Source organism: Oncorhynchus mykiss, chromosome 21, assembly GCF_013265735.2.
Source record: "Oncorhynchus mykiss isolate Arlee chromosome 21, USDA_OmykA_1.1, whole genome shotgun sequence".
In the NCBI taxonomy this organism is placed as follows: Eukaryota; Metazoa; Chordata; class Actinopteri; order Salmoniformes; family Salmonidae; genus Oncorhynchus; species Oncorhynchus mykiss.
Window position 1 is genome coordinate 51,255,809 of NC_048585.1, and position 18,369 is coordinate 51,274,177.

At 42.9% G+C, this 18,369-nt stretch overlaps 1 protein-coding gene across 2 annotated transcripts; it reads right to left on the reverse strand.

Annotated features, from left to right (window-relative positions):
• Positions 1-1,628: 1,628 nt before the first annotated feature.
• LOC110500683 (macrophage-capping protein) lies at positions 1,629-17,063 on the reverse strand. 2 transcript variants are annotated; one of them, XM_036958133.1, is made up of 9 exons: positions 16,915-17,063; positions 9,140-9,333; positions 7,180-7,334; positions 6,014-6,175; positions 3,826-3,975; positions 3,190-3,276; positions 2,822-2,954; positions 2,517-2,608; positions 1,629-2,169 (listed from the first exon to the last, which is right to left on the reverse strand). In XM_036958133.1, exons 2-9 carry the CDS (start codon positions 9,330-9,332, stop codon positions 2,104-2,106), a joined length of 1,038 nt encoding a protein of 345 aa, XP_036814028.1. In that variant the 5' UTR covers position 9,333; positions 16,915-17,063; the 3' UTR covers positions 1,629-2,103. The 2 variants fall into 2 exon arrangements, with proteins under 2 accessions (XP_036814028.1, XP_036814027.1); XM_036958132.1 differs by lacking the exon at positions 16,915-17,063 and adding an exon at positions 14,198-14,543.
• Positions 17,064-18,369: the final 1,306 nt, after the last annotated feature.

An 18,369-nucleotide genomic window follows, 5' to 3' on the forward strand; every position in this document is an offset into this window, starting at 1 on the left:
TGTGATGAAAAAATTAATAGAAATCTTTAAAAAATACGATTTTCCAGGGGGTGCTGCAGCAGCGTCAGCACCCAGCGGGCGGCTCTGTGTGTGTGAGATCTATCCATCTGAGAGAGCGGCAGTGCGTGTCGCTCATACGTCAATGGAATTAAGGTCATTATTATCCTAATTATCTCCAGAGTCCAATGTTCCAACTGAGACCAACGGTCACCTCCACTTCAGGACAAAAACTCAGTCCCCAGTCAAAGAAAGTCATTATGAAAGTATTCACACCCCTTTAGTTTCCACATTTAGCTGTGTTACAGCCCACATTTTTTAGATTGACTACCCAATCTCTGTACCCCACACATACAGGTAATTGCAAGGTCCCTTAATTGAGTCATGAATTTCAAGCACAGATTCAACCAAAGATCAGGGTGTGAAAAGGAAGCCTGCACAGAATAAAAATATTCCAAAACATGCATCCTGTTTGCAACAAGGCACTAAAGTAATACTGCAAAAAATGTGGCAAAGAAATGAACTTTTTCTCCAGAATGCAAAGCGTTGTGTTTGGGGAAAACCCAACACATCACTGATTACTATTTATTCTCAAGCATAGTGGTGGATGCATCACGTTATGGGTATGCTTGTCATCAGCAAGGACTAGTTTTGGCGGGAGGGAGAAACGTAATACAGCTAAGGACACGCAAAATCCTGGAGGAAAACCTGGATCAGTCTTCTTTCCAACAGACACTGGGAGATTCACCTGTGTGGCTCAGTTGGTAGAGCATGGCACTTGCAACGCCAGGGTTGTGGGTTTGATCCCCACTTGGGACCAGTACAGGAAAAATAATGAAAATATATCCAATCACTACTGTAAGTTGCTCTGGATAAGCGTCTGCTAAATCACAAGAAAATTAAAATCAGGACAATAACTTGAAACACATCAGTTGCTTACCAAGACTTGATTGAATGTTCCTGAGTGGCCTAGTTACAGTTTTTGCTTGAAAATGGCTTTCTAGCCATTCTAGCCATTCTAGCCAAGCAATGGTCAACTTCAGAGCTTGAATAATAAACAAAATAAAAAAATAAAAGGCAAATGTGGTACAATCCAGGTGGGGCAGTATTTTGTGTAGATCGTTGACCAAAATGTACAATTAAATCCACCCCCCCACACACATTTTGTAGTGTTACAGTCAAGGGTGTGATTACTTTCTGAAGGCATTGGATACAGCTTTAGAACATGACATTAACATAGGCTCTCTGACAACCAATGTTTTACAGAAGGTTACTTAAATAAACTGTTGAGTCTACTGGTAGTTCCCTTAGGTGTAGGCAGGTTTAACCTGTTAAGTGTTTATCCAGGGAACTATGGGAAGAGGTGTAACAACCGAAGCAACGTCATCTCACCGGGTGAAAGGTGAAACACATTGATTATTTCAGTAATGAAAACAAGCAGGAGAGAATTGACACAAGTAATTACAACTTAGTCATTGTGGTGTCCCAAATGGTACCCTATTCCTTTTTTAGTGCACTACTGCCCTAGGGTCCTGGTCTAAAGTAGTGCACTATATAGGGTACTGTTTGGGACACAGACAATGACATGCCATAAAGTTGTCAGGAACCAAAGCACGAAGCCACACTGTACGTGTTGTTTCAGTTTCCATTTATTTTCATAATCTGCAGCCTACTACATGTATTAGTAGAATATGTCCTGTTATTCTTAAACAAATGTAAAAAAAAAAAGTAAAAAAGACTAAACCAAACAAATTCAACTTATAGGATTTGTGGAATATCATCTTGGCTTTAAATGAGTACACGTTTTCCTTCCCAGTCAGAAGCAGAAGTAGTGACTTCGGGTTCCATTTGGTGTGAAATCATAAATGCTCTTATTATCTGGAGTTTTTTTGCTCTCAGCATGACTAAAGAATTGTTTTCTATGAGTATAGTACCTTACAAATATGTACATATAACTAAACACTTTTTTTTATTTTTAGTTTTTGACTTTGAGATGCTGTCACTCCTGAGAAGACCAAAACATTGAAATGTTTCATTTTCCAGGTCTCAATTTCATAATATTTTACGAGGGCGTCATTGAGACCATTTTCTGAGAGCCATTGTAGTTCAGTTCCAGTTTTTGAAGAACTGCTTGAAGATGATTGTCTCCCTCCCTTGTGGTAGTATCTCCACCTGTAAGAGAGAACAGAGATTTGACTACCCAGGCATGACTGTATCTACTGCGTCATACACATAAACCACCCCATTGTATATGCATAAAACATTTATGATACTGGGTTCATGACCTGCTAGTTAGTGGTTACACAACAGACATTGCAGTGTGACAATGGAAGAAGACATACACGGGATTCGGTTTGACTAAATGGAATTCAAAACGCGCAAAATTATACTGTTTTCAGGTATAATATAATCATGATGCTATCATTTGCTGACGTTATGTTGCTGGGTGGACTTAATGCCTGGACAATGAGGAAATAATGTCTGGGTTTTTGCCATTTGTGAGGTCCTGCTTGACTCACTTGCGTTTTCATCCTGGGGTAGTTCATCTGTTGGATGAAGTGATCTGCCATTTTCAGGGCCTCCCTCTTCTCCTCTGCATTTGCTCCCATACCTGTCAATCAGTGGGATAATGGCCTCACCATGTTTTACCTCAGTCTAACCCATAGAGGTCTCAGTAAGGCCTCGAAACGATAATGTATATTCACTTTATTCAATACAAACCCTGATTAAATTAGTATTTCATTAGACATTGGATATCTCAGACATTCTAGGGATACATTTCACAGAGCAGAAATGTTAGTCGAGGTTCATGTGCTTTCCTCACCTTTCCAAACAAAGATCTTTCCGTTGGCCCCGTTATCCAAAATAAAGCAGTCGTCGCGCACCAGAAGGTCCTTGGCAAATGGGCTCTTTTCCGAGACATTGGTCAGTTTCATCTGACCTGTTGCATCGGACACCTGTGGAAGACAGCAACACAGGCCATGACTTTTAGTTCCTTTGTGAACTAGTTTGCCCCCCAAAAATCTTATGATTATCTTGGAAAAAAAGATCTCCAAAGTATAGCTGTGCAGTCTAGAATCCAAAATATCTCAAATTCTGTTATTGAGGTGAACGATCCAACAGTAATTATGTGATGCAATAGAACAGTTCTGGAGAGAACTGTTTACCAACGGAATTGTAATGTCCAGCTACCTTGTAGAGGGAGGCGGAGTTGGAGATGTCTGCGCGACTGTCCTCCTCTGGAGTGCTCTCTGCCAGCTCTCGCATTGGTCCCAGCACCTGTCAATCACAGGGCAGAGTGGAACATGGATTGTGGTGAGGTTTCTATCAGTGGAGGCTGCTGAGGGGAGGATGGCTCAACATAAATGGCTGGAATGGAGTGGTAAACAAATTCAAACCATGTTTTTGATACCATTCACTCCATTCCAGCCGTTCTCCCCGCTGCAGGCTCCACTGGTTTGTATATATTTTAAAAGTTAGATCTTCATTAATCCTATCAGCAACCTCCGATCACAAAACATGACTATCGACTCATTACCTTCCTATACTCGATTACAAAGTCTCTAAATATGCTTAGATATTACAGGATTGACAGGTCTCAAGGTCACAGGAGGTTGTTGGCACCTTAATTGGGGAGGAGTCTCATGGCAATGGATGGCGCAGAATGATATCAAATAGATCACACACACTGTAGCTTGCATGCGTTTGCCATTCCATTCGCTTCTTTCCGCCAATTATTATGTGCTGTCCTCCCCTCAGAAGCATCCTGTGCATTAGGTCTGACTGTTTTCATTTGCTTAGCTTAAAGGACTAAGCCGGCGATTGTACCTTGAGCATCTCCGGTGTCTCCTCCCCCTCATTGACGTCAGTGATGCGTGCTTTGCCATGTCTCTCAGTGTCACGGATCAGGCTAGCGATCTCACGCGACTTCTGCTTCTCAAACATGTTGGCCTGCGAGCCGATCCAGGAAAATATGGTCTAAAGACATAAGACGTTTTTTTATTGTCTCATCTGAAGTTAATAATATACAGTGCATTCAGAAAGTATTCAGACCCCTCGACTTTTACCACATTAACTAACGTTACAGCCTTATTCTAAAATGTATTAAACACATGGTTTTTCCCTCATCGAGCTACACTAAATACCCCATAATGACAAAGAGAACAGGTTTAGAACATTTTATATATTAAAACAGAAACACCTTATTTACATAATTATTCAGACCCTTTACTATGAGACTCAATTGAGCTCAGCTGCATCCTGTTTCCATTGATCATCCTTGATGTTTTTACAACTTGATTGGAGTCCACCTGTGGTAAATTCAATTGATTGGACAGGATTTAGAAAAGGCACACACCTGTCTATATAAGGTCCCCCGGTTGACAGTGCATGTCAGAGCAAAAACCAAGCCACGAGGTGGAAGGAATTGTCCGTAGAGCGTCGATTCAGGATTGTGTCGAGGTACAGATCTGGGGAAGGGTACCAAAAGAATTCTGCAGCATTGAAGGTCCAAGAACACAGTGGATTCCATTCTTAAATGGAATTAGTTTGGAACCACCAAGACACTTCCTAGAGCTGGCCGCCTGGCCAAATTGAGCAATCGGGGGGGGGGGGGAGGGCCTTGTCTAATGAAATATTAATTTAAAATCAGGGTTTGTATGGAATACAGTGAATATACATTATGGTGTCGAGACTTTACAGAGACCTCTATGGGTCAGACTGAGGTAAGACATGGTGAGACCATTATCCCCCTGAAAATGGCAGATCACTTCATCCAACAGATGAACTACCCCAGGCTGAAAACACAGGTGAGTCAAGCATGATCTCACAAATGGCAAAAACCCAGATATTATTTCCTCATTGTCCAGCCATTAAGTCCACCCAGCAACATAGCGTCAGCAACTGATAGCATCATGATTATATTATACCTGAAAACAGTATAATTTGCACAAGAGATCCTCTGTATAGATGGGAGAACCTTCCAGAAGGACAACCATCTCTGCAGCACTCCACCAATCAGGCCTTTATGATAGAGTGGCCAGACTGAAGCCACTCAGTAAGACACATGACAGCCCACTTGGAATTGACCAAAAAGTACCTAAAGGACTTTCAGACCATGAGAAACAAGATTCTCTAGTCTGATGAAAGCAAGATTGAACTCGTTGGCCTGAATGCCAAGCGTCATGTCTGGAGGAAACCTGGCACCATCCCTACAGTGAAGCATTGTGGTAGCAGAATCATGCTGTGGGGATGTTTTTCAGCAGGAGGGACTGGGAGACTAGTCAGGATCGGGGGAAAGATGAACGGAGCAAAGTACAGAGATCCTTGATGAAAACCTGCTCCAGAGTGCTCCGGACCTCAGACTGGGATGACGGTTCACCTTCCAACAGGACAACAACCCTAAGCACACAGCCAAGGCATTGCAGGAGTGGCTTTGGGAAAAGTCTCTAAATGTCCGAGTGGCCCAGTCAGATTCCGGAATTGAACATCTCTGGAGAGACAGGAAAATAGCTCTGCAGCAATGCTCCCCATCCAAACTGACAGAGCTTGAGAGGCTCTGCAGAGAATGGGAGAAACTCCCCAAATACAGGTGTGCCAAGCATGTAGTGTCTTACCCAAGACACGTAATCGCTGCCAAAAGTCCTTCAGCACAGTAGAGTAAAGATGTCTGAATACTTATGTAAATGTAATTGTTTTAAAAAAATGTATACATTTGTAAACAATTTCTAAACCTGTTTTTGCTTTGTAATTATGGGATATTGTGTTGAGGGGATATTGAGGGGCGAAAAAAAAACATTAAATCAATTTTAGATTAAGGCTGTTACAAAATGTGGGAAAAGTCAAGGTCTGAATACTTTCCAAATGCACAGTACGATTTAGTAGGCCTACTTTACTGATCACTAATTAAGGAATGTGCCATTCAAGGCAATGTAATATAGTTCTCCAAGCCCTCACTGCTAAGAGCCTCCCGCAGGGAATTAGTAACACGCACTCTCACCTCCCTCCCCCCGCTCACCTCTCCCAGGTCCAGGATGAAACAGTCTCCCTTGTTGAAGTTCTCCCAGCTCAGCTCCACCTCCTTGGCACGGATGTTCTTCTTCCCTTTGATCTGGTACAGCCTGTGAACGGGCCCTGACCCGCCCTGGGGCCGCCTGAAGCCAGACTCCACACCACCCTCCTACACGTGTGATTGAGGGAGAGAGTGAATAAAAGGAAAAATAAAAAGTTAACGACTGATCCGTGTAAAGGAAAGAATGAATGGGGCCATGTATCGTGAGATTTTGAGTGAAAACCTCCTTCCATCAGCAAGGGCATTGAAGATGAAACGTGGCTGGGTCTTTCAGCATGACAATGATCCCTAACACAGCGTCCGGGCAACGAAGGAGTGGTTTCGTAAGAAACATTTCAAGGTCCTGGAGTGGCCTAGCCAGTCTCCAGATCTCAACCCCATAGAAAATCTTTGGAGGGAGTTGAAAGTCCGTGTTGCCCAGCAACAGCCCCAAAACATCACTGCTCTAGAGGAGATCTGCATGGAGGAATGGGCCAAAATACCAGCAACAGTGTGTGAAAACCTTGTGAAGACTTACAGAAAACGTTTGACCTCTGTCATTGCCAACAAAGGGTATATAACAAAGTATTGAGATAAACTTTTGTTTATTGACCAAATACTTATTTTCCACCATAATTTGCAAATAAATTCATTAAAAATCCTACAATGTGATTTTCTGGATTTTTTTTCTTCTCATTTTGTCTGTCATAGTTGAAGCGTACCTATGATAAATTACAGGCCTCTCATCTTTTTAAGTGGGAGAACTTGCACAATTGGTGGCTGACTAAATACTTTTTTGCCCCACTGTATGTGGACTGATATGACAAATCAGAAGCATGTGATGAGGTCATGAAAAGTAGTGCTTGTAAAGTAATTTCATCAATCATGGATTTGAAAAATAAAATAAAAATACATTAGCTATCCGTAGAGGACTCAATCCTAATACTTTAGATACACACCCATGACTCAGTGGGCCCAAATCTAATGTGGGAAACTAATGGATTACAGGAAATCACACATTGATGTCCAAGAGAAACAAAAGTTTGCGCACAAATTCCCATGCAAGTACATTTCTTAAACAGATGGGCCCTGTGTTGTCAGTAAGTATGAACCAGGGCTATTCTCCTGCTCACCTTGTAGCTGACCCCCCTGGGGAAGAGGTTCATGAACGCCGGAGACTCGTAGCCCTGGACCTGCCGGTGCTGGATGGGGTCACCACCCAGGAAGCTGTCCAGCTGGGTGGCCAGCATGGCACACGCTACCTGCTCATCGCGAGATGACTTCTCACCTGGAGAGAAAGGAAGAGAGGGGAGGGGTGAGTTGTGTGAGTCTTAGGTGGGGTGTGGTGACGGACACATAGCAGGGAGTAGGGGTGTGGTGACGGACACATAGCGGGGAGTAGGGGAGTGGTGACGGACACATAGCGGGGAGTAGGGGTGTGGTGACGGACACATAGCAGGGAGTAGGGGTGTGGTGACGGACACATAGCGGGGAGTAGGGGAGTGGTGACGGACACATAGCAGGGAGTAGGGGTGTGGTGACGGACACATAGCGGGGAGTAGGGGTGTGGTGACGGACACATAGCGGGGAGTAGGGGAGTGGTGACGGACACATAGCGGGGAGTAGGGGTGTGGTGACGGACACATAGCGGGGAGTAGGGGAGTGGTGACGGACACATAGCGGGGAGTAGGGGTGTGGTGACGGACACATAGCGGGGAGTAGGGGAGTGGTGACGGACACATAGCGGGGAGTAGGGGAGTGGTGACGGACACATAGCGGGGAGTAGGGGTGTGGTGACTGACACATAGCGGGGAGTAGGGGTGTGGTGACTGACACATAGCGGGGAGTAGAGGTGTGGTGACGGACACATAGCGGGGAGTAGGGGAGTGGTGACTGACACATAGCGGGGAGTAGTGTATCCAATACTGTATCCAATACTGGATACAAGCTTACACTCTTAGGAAATTATTTTCTAACTAGAACCTAAAAGGGTACTTTGGCTGTTCCCATAGGAAAACCCTTTTGGTTCCAAGTAGAACTGTTTTGAGTTCAGGGGAAAGGGTTTTACTTGGAACCAAAACGTTTTTTTTTGCACCTCGTAATCTGGTAGTTAGTCTTGTCCCATCGCTGCAACTCCCGTATGGACTCAGGAGAGGAGAATGTTGAGATCCATGCATCCTCCGAAACACAACCCTGCCAAGCTGCATTGCTTCTTGACACACTACTTGCTTAACCCGAAAGCCAGCCGCACCAATTTGTTGGGAGTAAACACTGTACAACTTGCGACCAAAGCGAGCGTGCATGCACCCGCCCCACCACAAGGAGTCGCTAGAGCGCGATGGGATAAGGACATCCCGCCTGGCCAAACCCTCCCCTAACGATGCTGGGCCAATTATGCCCCGCCTCATGGGTGTCCCAGTTGCAGCCGCCTGAGACGCAGCCTAGGTTTGAACTTAGGTCTGTAGTGATGAAGTGCTTTACACCGCTGCACCAATTGGGACCCAATAAGGATTTTACCCGGAACCAAAAAAGGGTTCTCCTATGGGGACAGCCGAAGAACTCTTGAAACCTTTTTCTAAGAGTGTAGGAAACACCATCCATAAATGATAATAAAATACTCTTATCCCAAGAGACAGACAGTTTCATTCCACTCATGTACACACTTACTAATGTACACAGATATCCCCGTCCTCCCCATCCCCCATGATGACCACAACCCATTTAATAACAGATCGAGGAGTAGCACACTCAAAGGCTCCTATAGCGGTTTCTAATGAAGTTCTAGCAAATATCAGTATGGATCAAAACATTGTTTTGCACTTCCATAAAGGTAAATGGTGGAGCATTCTATTACAAAGTTCTACAGCTTTTTATACCTTAGTGGGGCACAAAGTTTATCATGGCCACGTGAGTCTCTATCAGAGAAGGAGTGCTGATCTAGGATCAGTCTTGCCTTTTAGATCATAATGAATAAGACAGAGGAACTTGATCCTAAATCAGTACTCCTACTCTGTCAATACAGACCCTGGTCAAGTAAAACTCTTGACCCTACTTATTTGACACACAACATGCATCCATTTTCCTACATCTCACCTATCCACATGTGTAGGTCGGCCCCCTGGTCCCCCCTGTGCTCCAACACCAGGTAGGAGTCGCCGTTGAAGAAGGCTCCAACCTCAGCTTGCTTCAGCAGCACCGCCTTCATCTTCTCCACCCGCCACACCTTCAGCCCCGGCTCCTGCGTCTCTGGCCCAAACTGTCCGGGTGCTGCCATGTTGGGGAACATTCTGTACAGGGAGAAGGAGAGGAGAGAGTGGGTCAGTGGAGGATGGATGTAGGAGTATGGGGAGGGGGCTGCCTGGATAGGGAGCATTCTGCACTGGGTAGAGGGAGAGCGGGTCAGGGGAGGATAAACAAATGGTAGATTGGGGAGGGAAGAGTTGGAAGAGCGAGGGTGTAAGTCAAATCAAATGTTATTGGTCACATACATGGTTAGCAGGTGTTATTGCGAGTAGCGAAATGCTTATGCTTCTAGAGCCGACAGTGCAGCAGTAACTAACAATTCCAGAACAAAACCTAATACACACAATATATAAGTCTAAAATATATGGATGAGCAGTGAAAGCGGCTAAGATGCAATAGATAATAAAGAAGTAGAGTGTTTTATTTTTTGGGGTGGGGAAGGGGGTGTATTTCTTTGCTATGAAATGAGTGAGACAAATAGACATGGGGAGTTGTTGCCGCTAGAGGTGGCAGAAAGTTGCTTTTACTTGTCGTGGCAAGAATACTTATTTCCATGTTGGAGTCCAGACAAAACACACAGAAAGCGGCAGTGGAGGATGGGTGAGAACTCATAATCATGTCATGACATGAATAACTATTTCTGCAGGAACTCAGAAACAGGAAAGAAAAAAAAAAGGTAGAAATGAATAGGAGATGACCCCAAATGAGGGGTCAAGTTATTTTTATTTCAGCTTTATTTAACCAGGTAGGCTAGTTGACAAAAAGTTCTCATTTACAACTGCGACCTGGCCAAGATAAAGCAAAGCAGTGCGACAAACACAGAGTTAAACATGGACTAAACAAGCGTACGGTCAATATCACAATATAAAGTCTATATACAGTGTGCAGTGTGTGCATAAGGGTAGATGGGGCTACATCATTGTTGTGTAATACAACACCATAGCAGGCATACCAACCCATAATGCACTAGTCATTCATTGTACAAAAGAGGGTGTGCCTATAGAGCAGGTCTTATCACGTCTCACATGCCGACACTGAAAACTAAGTTCTCTCTCCCTCTCCATGTTTAAGCATTCCTGATGTTACTCAGACAAAAACAATCACTTATGATTCCTCCGATCACCTCTGTCAATGTTACTTCCCTGTAACAATCGGATTCAATAAATGAGTCACATTCAAAGATAAATCAATGTTGAAACATTTGATAAACTCAAGTCACCAAGCCTTAAACGCTGATTTTGTCTATACTGAAGGTGCACAGTGTCCCTTGCCAGGCATTTGTTTTTCTATGAAACAGAAGGCAGGTGGAATCATTTGACAGGAAGTATTGATGTTGTCCATTAGAAATAATTCCCCCTGAATCACAGCACCATGTTGATTGTTTCTATGGTCTAGCCACATTCAATGGGATATCCTGTCACATTATACGCCAAACAAACAAGTGTAAGGTGTAGATGGGTCAATAAGCATGCAGGTTCTGCCTACTATGTGGTGTATTACACTTGTAGTGAGTGCACTGTTAGACACTTGAAATGGAGTAGTCTATGGAAAACAGAACAACTATAAAAACACAAAAAGTCTTTAAGGGGGATCACAATGAAATAAAAGGTTTGAGATCCACCTGTACTGTATATACACACACATGGCATGCAGACTGACATTTTAGTGTCCTATAAACTATTTAGAACAAACAAAACTACAACATTTGGAGTTAGTTCATTCCGGAAACCTTTTGGCCAGCTATGTGACACTCACCAAAGGGAACACCCAACTCTCACAGAACATGTGGTGCTGCACTATAATTACACTGTAGGCTAACCCTAACACTAGGCTAACCCTAACACTAGGCTAACCCTAACACTAGGCTAACCCTAACACTAGGCTAACCCTAACACTAGGTTAACCCTAACACTAGGCTAACCCTAACACTAGGCTAACACTAACACTATAGGTAACCAGCATGCAAAATGGGAGCCAGACTGGCAAAGACTTGTCATCGGTGGCAGGTAGCCTGGTGGTTAAGATTGTTGGGTTAGACTACGTTAGAAAACACCTCCCAACATTTGGGAATGCTAAACCTTCCATGTTTGACGGATGCATAAAAATATGCCCCACCTCCGATAAACTGATATCGCGTCTATATGATGCTTTTCAATCTGTTAGCACACCTTCCACTGATGCCATCAAGGCAAAATGGGAGGAAGAACTAGGGACTGACATCTCGGTGGCAGACTGGGAAGAGAGCTTGGAGTATATCCACACATGCTCCATTAATTCCAGACATCGTCTCATACAATTCAAGGTATTACACAGATTACACTATTCCAAAACTAAACTGCATAGGATATTTCCTGAGACATCCCCTACATGTGATAAATGTCAGGCTGCGCAGGGTACACTACTCCACTGCTTTGCCCTATGCTCTAGCTTGCATGGTTATTGGAGTGGAATTTTTGGGATCCTCTCTGAAGTTTTGGAGACTTCAATAGATCCAGACCCGCTTCTGATAATCCTGGGAGTATCTGAGTCCCTAAACGGATTAACCAACCCCCAAAAACAACTAATCTCGTACGGTCTCATCTCGGCAAAAAAACGAATCTTGTTGTTTTGGAAGAGGAGGGAAGCGCCCTCTACCAAATTATGGCTCAGTGAATTGGCAAACACTGTACACTTAGAAAGAATTAGATATATTCTGAACAATAAATTATCAACATTTGATCAAATCTGGCAGCCTTTCCTCTCCTACTTGGACGAGTCGGCGCTGTGAATTTGTACTTATTAACGCACTCACAATTGTAATATTTTAATCTACCTTTGGGCAGCATGTGCTGTCCCCGCCACCCGGGGGGGGGGGGATAGGGGGGACATCTTCCCTCTTTCTTTCTACGTGTCCTTGTTCTGTAGGTCGTGTTTTGTATTATTTGTTCTGCACCCAGGACTCTGGGTCTTGTTGTTCCTTTACGCTCTTTTATGTTTAGATAAGAATTGTATACCTGTCTTGTATACCTTATACACCATTCTTGTGTGTGTTTAATAAAAAATATTTGAAACAAGATTGTTGGGTTAGTAATGGAAAGGAGGCTGGTTCAAATCCCAGAGCCGACTGTTGATATCAAAGGCACTTCACCCTAATTGCTCCCATTAGTCGCTCTGGATTAGAAAGTCTGCTAAATGATGTGAATGTATGTACTTCTAATAACAGCATAAAGGGAAATGGCCTGGGTATTGGGTAACCGTGAAAGAAGCCTGTCTGAAATGGAAACGTTCTGTAAAATGTTCCCCCCAAAGAAATGAAAATGCACTCAATTCATTTCAATTTTGCACTCACAGGGGCCAGTGAAAAACCCAGTACTGATAAAGTTTGATTGGCACAACGACATATTGTATTGTGAGGCAAGATGATGGCTACAGGGAGTAGCTTCAGACAATAAAACTTCAATCTGCAGCTTTTTTAGATAAAGCTTCACCCCCATTAACAGAGATTGTGGCCGTTTGATCAGCTTCTATGGAAACTGCTAATCTGACTCACACTCTCCCTCCAAACACTCACCTAGAGCTTAAAACTCCACTGTGTCTTTAACAATGGTTCTTACTGAGAACGATAGAGGTGCCAACAAGCTGAAGTCCTCCTCCCTATCCTCAATCTTTAGATGAAATGTATCCAGTTGAGCAATTTCTCAATAGCAATCTTTCACAATTGCATATTTCATCACAAGGCATTAAAATGCATGGTTACCAGGTTCAGAAATGCTTACTTAAAAAGGAGACATTTCACTTGTGTCCAGACAGTTTCTCCTAGCCACCATGCTTCTACATCTGCATTGTCTGCTCTCTGGAGTTTCAGGCTCAGTTTCTGTATAAGCACTTGTGACAACTGCTGATGTAAAAAAGGTTTTATAAATACACTTGATCGATTGTATTTCAGTGTTGGTGAGCCACAGTGGTGTAAAGTACGTAAAATTATTTTTTACTAAAGTACTACTTGAGTAGTTGTTGGGGGTATATGTACTTTACCACTACATTCCTGAAGAAAATGTACTTTTTACTCCAAGCGTTTTTCCTGACACCCAAAAGTACTTGTTACATTTTGAATGTTTAGTAGGACAGGAAAAGTCCAATTCAAGCACTTATCAAGATAACCAAATCATGGTCATCCCTACTGCCTCTGATCTGGCAGACTCACTAAGCACATATGTTTTGTTTGTAAATTATGTCTGAGTGTTGGAGTGTCCCTGGCTATAAGGAAATTAAAATAATTGAATTGTGCCATTTGATACATAAGTATATTTCCACAATTGCATTTACTTTTGATACTGAAGTATTGTATATTTAAAACCAAATACTTTTACTTGAATAATTCGTTACCTTCTCAGGTATTTCCCCACCTACAGGTAGTCACATCACAGGATACCATAAGCACAACCTCTTTCCCTATACTACTATAGCGGAGTCAATCACACTAAAACTTTAACATATTGACCTAACCCAAATAAAATGTATCTACATCACAGGTAAGGATGTAGGTATACGGAAGTTCATGCAAGTAGCAACAACCCAGTGAAAATAGAGCCTATCCTTCATGCTATCTATCAGCAAGGCCATGCCCTCGTAAAAAAACAGAAGCGCCCTAATTCCAATTAGCAAAACAGATTACATGTATTGGCCAGCTCCAAGTAATCAATAAACAGAACAAAAACAAGCTGGTAAAAGTAACCAGTCAGAGAAAGATTGATAGATACAAAGATAGAAAAAGTAAATATTTGAACACACATGCTAGCCTATGTAGGACACATAGCCAATGGGACACCAACCACTGCACATAGGGCTGCAGGTGTCCGGCGGTGGGGTTTAGGGTTACAACGCTTAGACAGCGTGGTGAAGAGGAGGTTAAGACGAGAGAAACTTAACTGCATGATCCCCTCGGCTAGCTCCGGCACCGCACCTGACTCCAGCTCCATTCTGCCTGATGGCTGCTCGAGTGTTTGTGACTGTAAGTGGACAGAGGAGGCCTGGGCGAGGCAGAGTGTATCGTTGCTTCTCAACTGGCCTGGTTAGATTATATGAGGAAGGCAACGTGAGCCCGGAGAGTGATCTGAGCAGCCTTGGCAAGGGCGCCCTATGGGGGAAGAGTCGGGTTCCTGACAAACGCTAAACACCACGGTGACAATGATGACTGCTGGGCTGGCTCCCCCATCTTCAATGCCTAACCACTTTCCATGGGCCAGAGCAGAGTAATGAGAGAGGGGAAAAGAAGATGAGTCTTGACACTGACAGATGTCTAACTGGTGCGACAGGCAATTTGTACACAGTTCCTAACAAATGAACACCCTCCTTTCCTCATCTCATGTCTCTCATGAGCATTGATTGGACAGGACAGGACAGTACAATTGGGGTGCATATACACAAGTCCAATTATGATATTTTTTCCACTAATTGGTCTTTTGACCAATCACATCAGATCTTTTCACATCAGATCTTTTTCAGAGCTGATCTGATTGGTCCTTAGTCTCCATTGCATCTCCCAACCAGATCAGTGATAAACAAAAATAAACAAGGTTACAAGCAAAGGAGACCATGTAAGATAATTGGGATGTAACCCAAGAGACAGGAACCTCCCAGCTAGCACATTTGGTTCCTTGGAAGTTGTGGGAACGTACATTTTTGGTTTCCCATTATTTCTGGAAACAAAGCCATATGCTTCCTGACCTGTAAAACTGGACATTTTTTAAAGGTTCTGGGAATGGAAGTGAACATTTAGTTTCTTCTGGGAACATACATATTTAGGTTGCAGGGAGGTTCTGAGAACATTTTGCTATGGTTTCTTAAAGTTTTCCTGTGAGGTGTTATTAACGCTCTGAGAAGGTAATTAAATAAAGTTTTTAGAATGTTTCACTGTGACTTTTAATAACACTGCTAGCTTAGTTGAACTGTTTTGTACTCCAAGCACTCGTAAGACACACAGAAATGCATTCGCTTAGGCATTAATCATGCAAACACAATTCATTTTTATTTTGGAATAGCATCAGTGGGATTCAAACCTATGGTCTTCTGTTCTCTATCCATGGAATCAATCCATTGCACCACCAGGATAGAGCTAGCATGCCAGTTTTTTTAAACTCATGCAAGCTGTTCATTTTAGTCTATTCTAACAGGCCTTGTTGCAAAGAAAAAACACCCATTGAGATCAGGTGTGAACACACTTAACAAGATAGAGGATAGAGAGAGTTTTGTTGATGCCGAGAACAGAATGTGTATGTTTTTAAATAACATCCGTAGAACCTTCTTTGAACAATACTAATGCTTTCTTGTGTTTTTTCTGGAAAGTTTTCTTAACGATATGAGAAACTGTAGGAAACGTTATACTGAAGTACTGAAATTCTCACTTAAGAAAGATATGGTTCTCAGAACATTATGTGCTAGCTGCGTTTAGAACTTTATGAGCTATCTGGGTATCCTGTACCATTCCCAGAATATTGTGGGTAGTTTGTATGCAAAATAACCATAGGAACAACCACGCTCTCACCAATATGGTTCTCAGAACATTATGTGTCTGCTGGGCTAGGCCTTTGGCCCTGGGCAGCAGAGGGCATTTGGCTTCAGGTTAAAGAGAGAGACGGGGTCAGAGATAGGGTGCTGGGGTCACTGAGCCAATCAGATCATTCATGCGTTCTTAATCAGAGGGAGTGACAATACACAGACAGACATAGGGAGATATGAGTGTAATGATTATTTTTTTGCCTTTATTTAACTAGGCAAGTGAGTTAAGAATAAATTATTATTTATAATGACAGCAATCGGGGAACAGTGGGTTAACTGCCTTGTTCAGGGGCAGAACAACAGATTTTTACCTTGTTAACTTAGAGATTCGATCCAGCAACCTCCAACACTAACCATTAAGCTACCTGCCGCCCCTGTAGTGTAGTGACTGTAGTGACGCCTCTTGCACTGAGATGCAGTGCCTAAGACCGCTGCACCACTCGGGAGCCCAATTTGCCAAATGACAGTGTGTGTGTGTGTGTGTGTGTGTGTGTGTATATGTGAGTCTGCATGCCAGTGGAGGCTGCTGAGGAGAAAAACGGCTAATAATAATGTCCGGAACAGAGCAAATGGAATGGAATCAAACACATGGTTTCCATGTAGTTGATACCATTCCACCAATTCCGCTCCAGTCATTACCACGAGCCCATCCTCCCCAATTAAGGTGCCACCAACCTCCTGTGGTGTGTGCAAGGTGTGTGTGTGTGAGGTAGATAGCGAGGGATGAAATTCAATGGAGAAATAATTACATTGAGATAACAAGTGATAAAGGAATACGTGCAGAGCAGAGTCCATAAACAATCTGTAAAACAGAGAGAGAGAGAGAGAGAGAAACAGAGAGGAGAATGAAGAGATGGCTAACAATATGATTGATAGAGATATCGAGAGAGGATGGAAGGTGTTAAAGTCAGGGGTGGAAAAGGGAGGTAAGTGAAGTGTAACTAGTTTCAGTGTTCCCTCAGATTCCTCAGCTAATTTGAAGAAAGAACGCAAGATGGATGCATCCTGTTTCAGGACAAGTTGGGGAGAAAAGAAAAAGACAAAAGACAAGTGAAATGTGAAGAAAAAAGTTATTTCGTAGATCTTACCTTGTAACTTTAGTTGAGGAGGTAGTGGATTAGGACACGTCTTTGGAGAGAGAGAGAGAGAGAGATGAAATGTAGTCATGCAAAGGGAACGGTCTACACACACACACACACACACAAACAATCTCAACCACACATTCTTCCTGTCTCTGTCTCAAACAGTCATAGCCCAGCCCCCTGGTTTACAGAAAAAATAAACTGCAGAAAAAGTAATGAGAGAGAGAGAAAAGCTAAGGAAGCAGAAAGTGAGAGAAGGGCTGAAAATAGTAAGAACAGGGTGTGAGAGTGTGGCATTAGTGAGACAAAATTAGCAGAATAGAATAAGAAAGAGTTGTGAATGACTGACTATGTGGCATGAGAATTTGTTTATCTTAATGATTCAGCCACTATTCCTTCACCATAGCAACATAACCAAACTAACCAGTATTCATATGGCCTCTCCCATAGACACACCTTGTATGGGGAACACTTACCTGACTGAGTGCCCAATATATAGTGATATGACCTCCTACACAGTGACACACTGCACAATCACCAGCCAGGACATTCTTATGTGGTTCTACAGGGACCTAATTACACGTTGACCCTTGGGGATTCCTTAATGATGATAGTGGGCTGGGTTGACATTACTATTTCTTAACACTTACATTTTTTACTTATGTGGGGCACTGATTTTCAGGAGTGGTGTCCAGCAAACTCCATAACTTGAACCTTGTTCCACATAGTACATTTTTTTGTAAGGTTAGTCCAGACAATGGTGTCTGCTAAATGTGAACATCTGTAGTTTCTCTCATTTGGTCAATATTTCAGACTGTTATATTGATATGTATTGATTTAATCAAGGCAACCTAAACTGGCACATTTTGAGGCCCGTCTACATCCTCAGTATTTCCCTGGAACATCCCATTTTGATGACCAAATACACCAACCAAGATGGAAAAAGAGAAGTCCACATTCTAAATAGACAAGTGTGTGATTCAGTGTACTATATCAGGTGACTGGAAAATAGTAATCTTTGGCATTCAATCAGTATTAGGCTCCAGTTCCATTTCAGCCCCTACACTTTGTGTTCACAGATCTCAAATTTTATTTTATTAAAAAAAAAAAAAAAAACAATAACCAATTGTCCCACCAAACCGTCTCATAGGCTTAATGGAGTGTCTACCATGTTCCTTTCACCTATTCATATTTTCCAGATCTTTTGACACGGAACGTTTAGGGGCTAGGGTTAGCGGATAATGTTTGAAATGGAACTAGGCCCTAACATCTGTAGCCATGGCGACAGCTGGCTCTATGTCACTAAACCACAAACCAAGGAGAAGATGTGTAAGGAAATGAAGCAAGCTCTCCTGTCATGCAGGGTTGTTAACTAGGAGATGACTTGTATAGCAGTAGATATGATATCTATAGTGATGTGCCCTGAAAAAGAAACCAATAGCCCCTTATAGCGGTTTTATT

Bases quoted from the DNA above. Each gene is read 5' to 3' on its own strand.
- LOC110500683 (XM_036958132.1), bottom strand. From the start codon at position 14,247: ATGGAGCTGGAGTCAGGTGCGGTGCCGGAGCTAGCCGAGGGGATCATG. The intron at 9,334-14,197 runs GTTAAGTTTCTC...CTCCCTGTACAG, and splicing joins CTAGCCGAGGGGATCATGCA to AATGTTCCCCAACATGGCAG. The intron at 2,955-3,189 runs GTAGCTGGACAT...TGTCTTCCACAG, and splicing joins ACTCCGCCTCCCTCTACAAG to GTGTCCGATGCAACAGGTCA.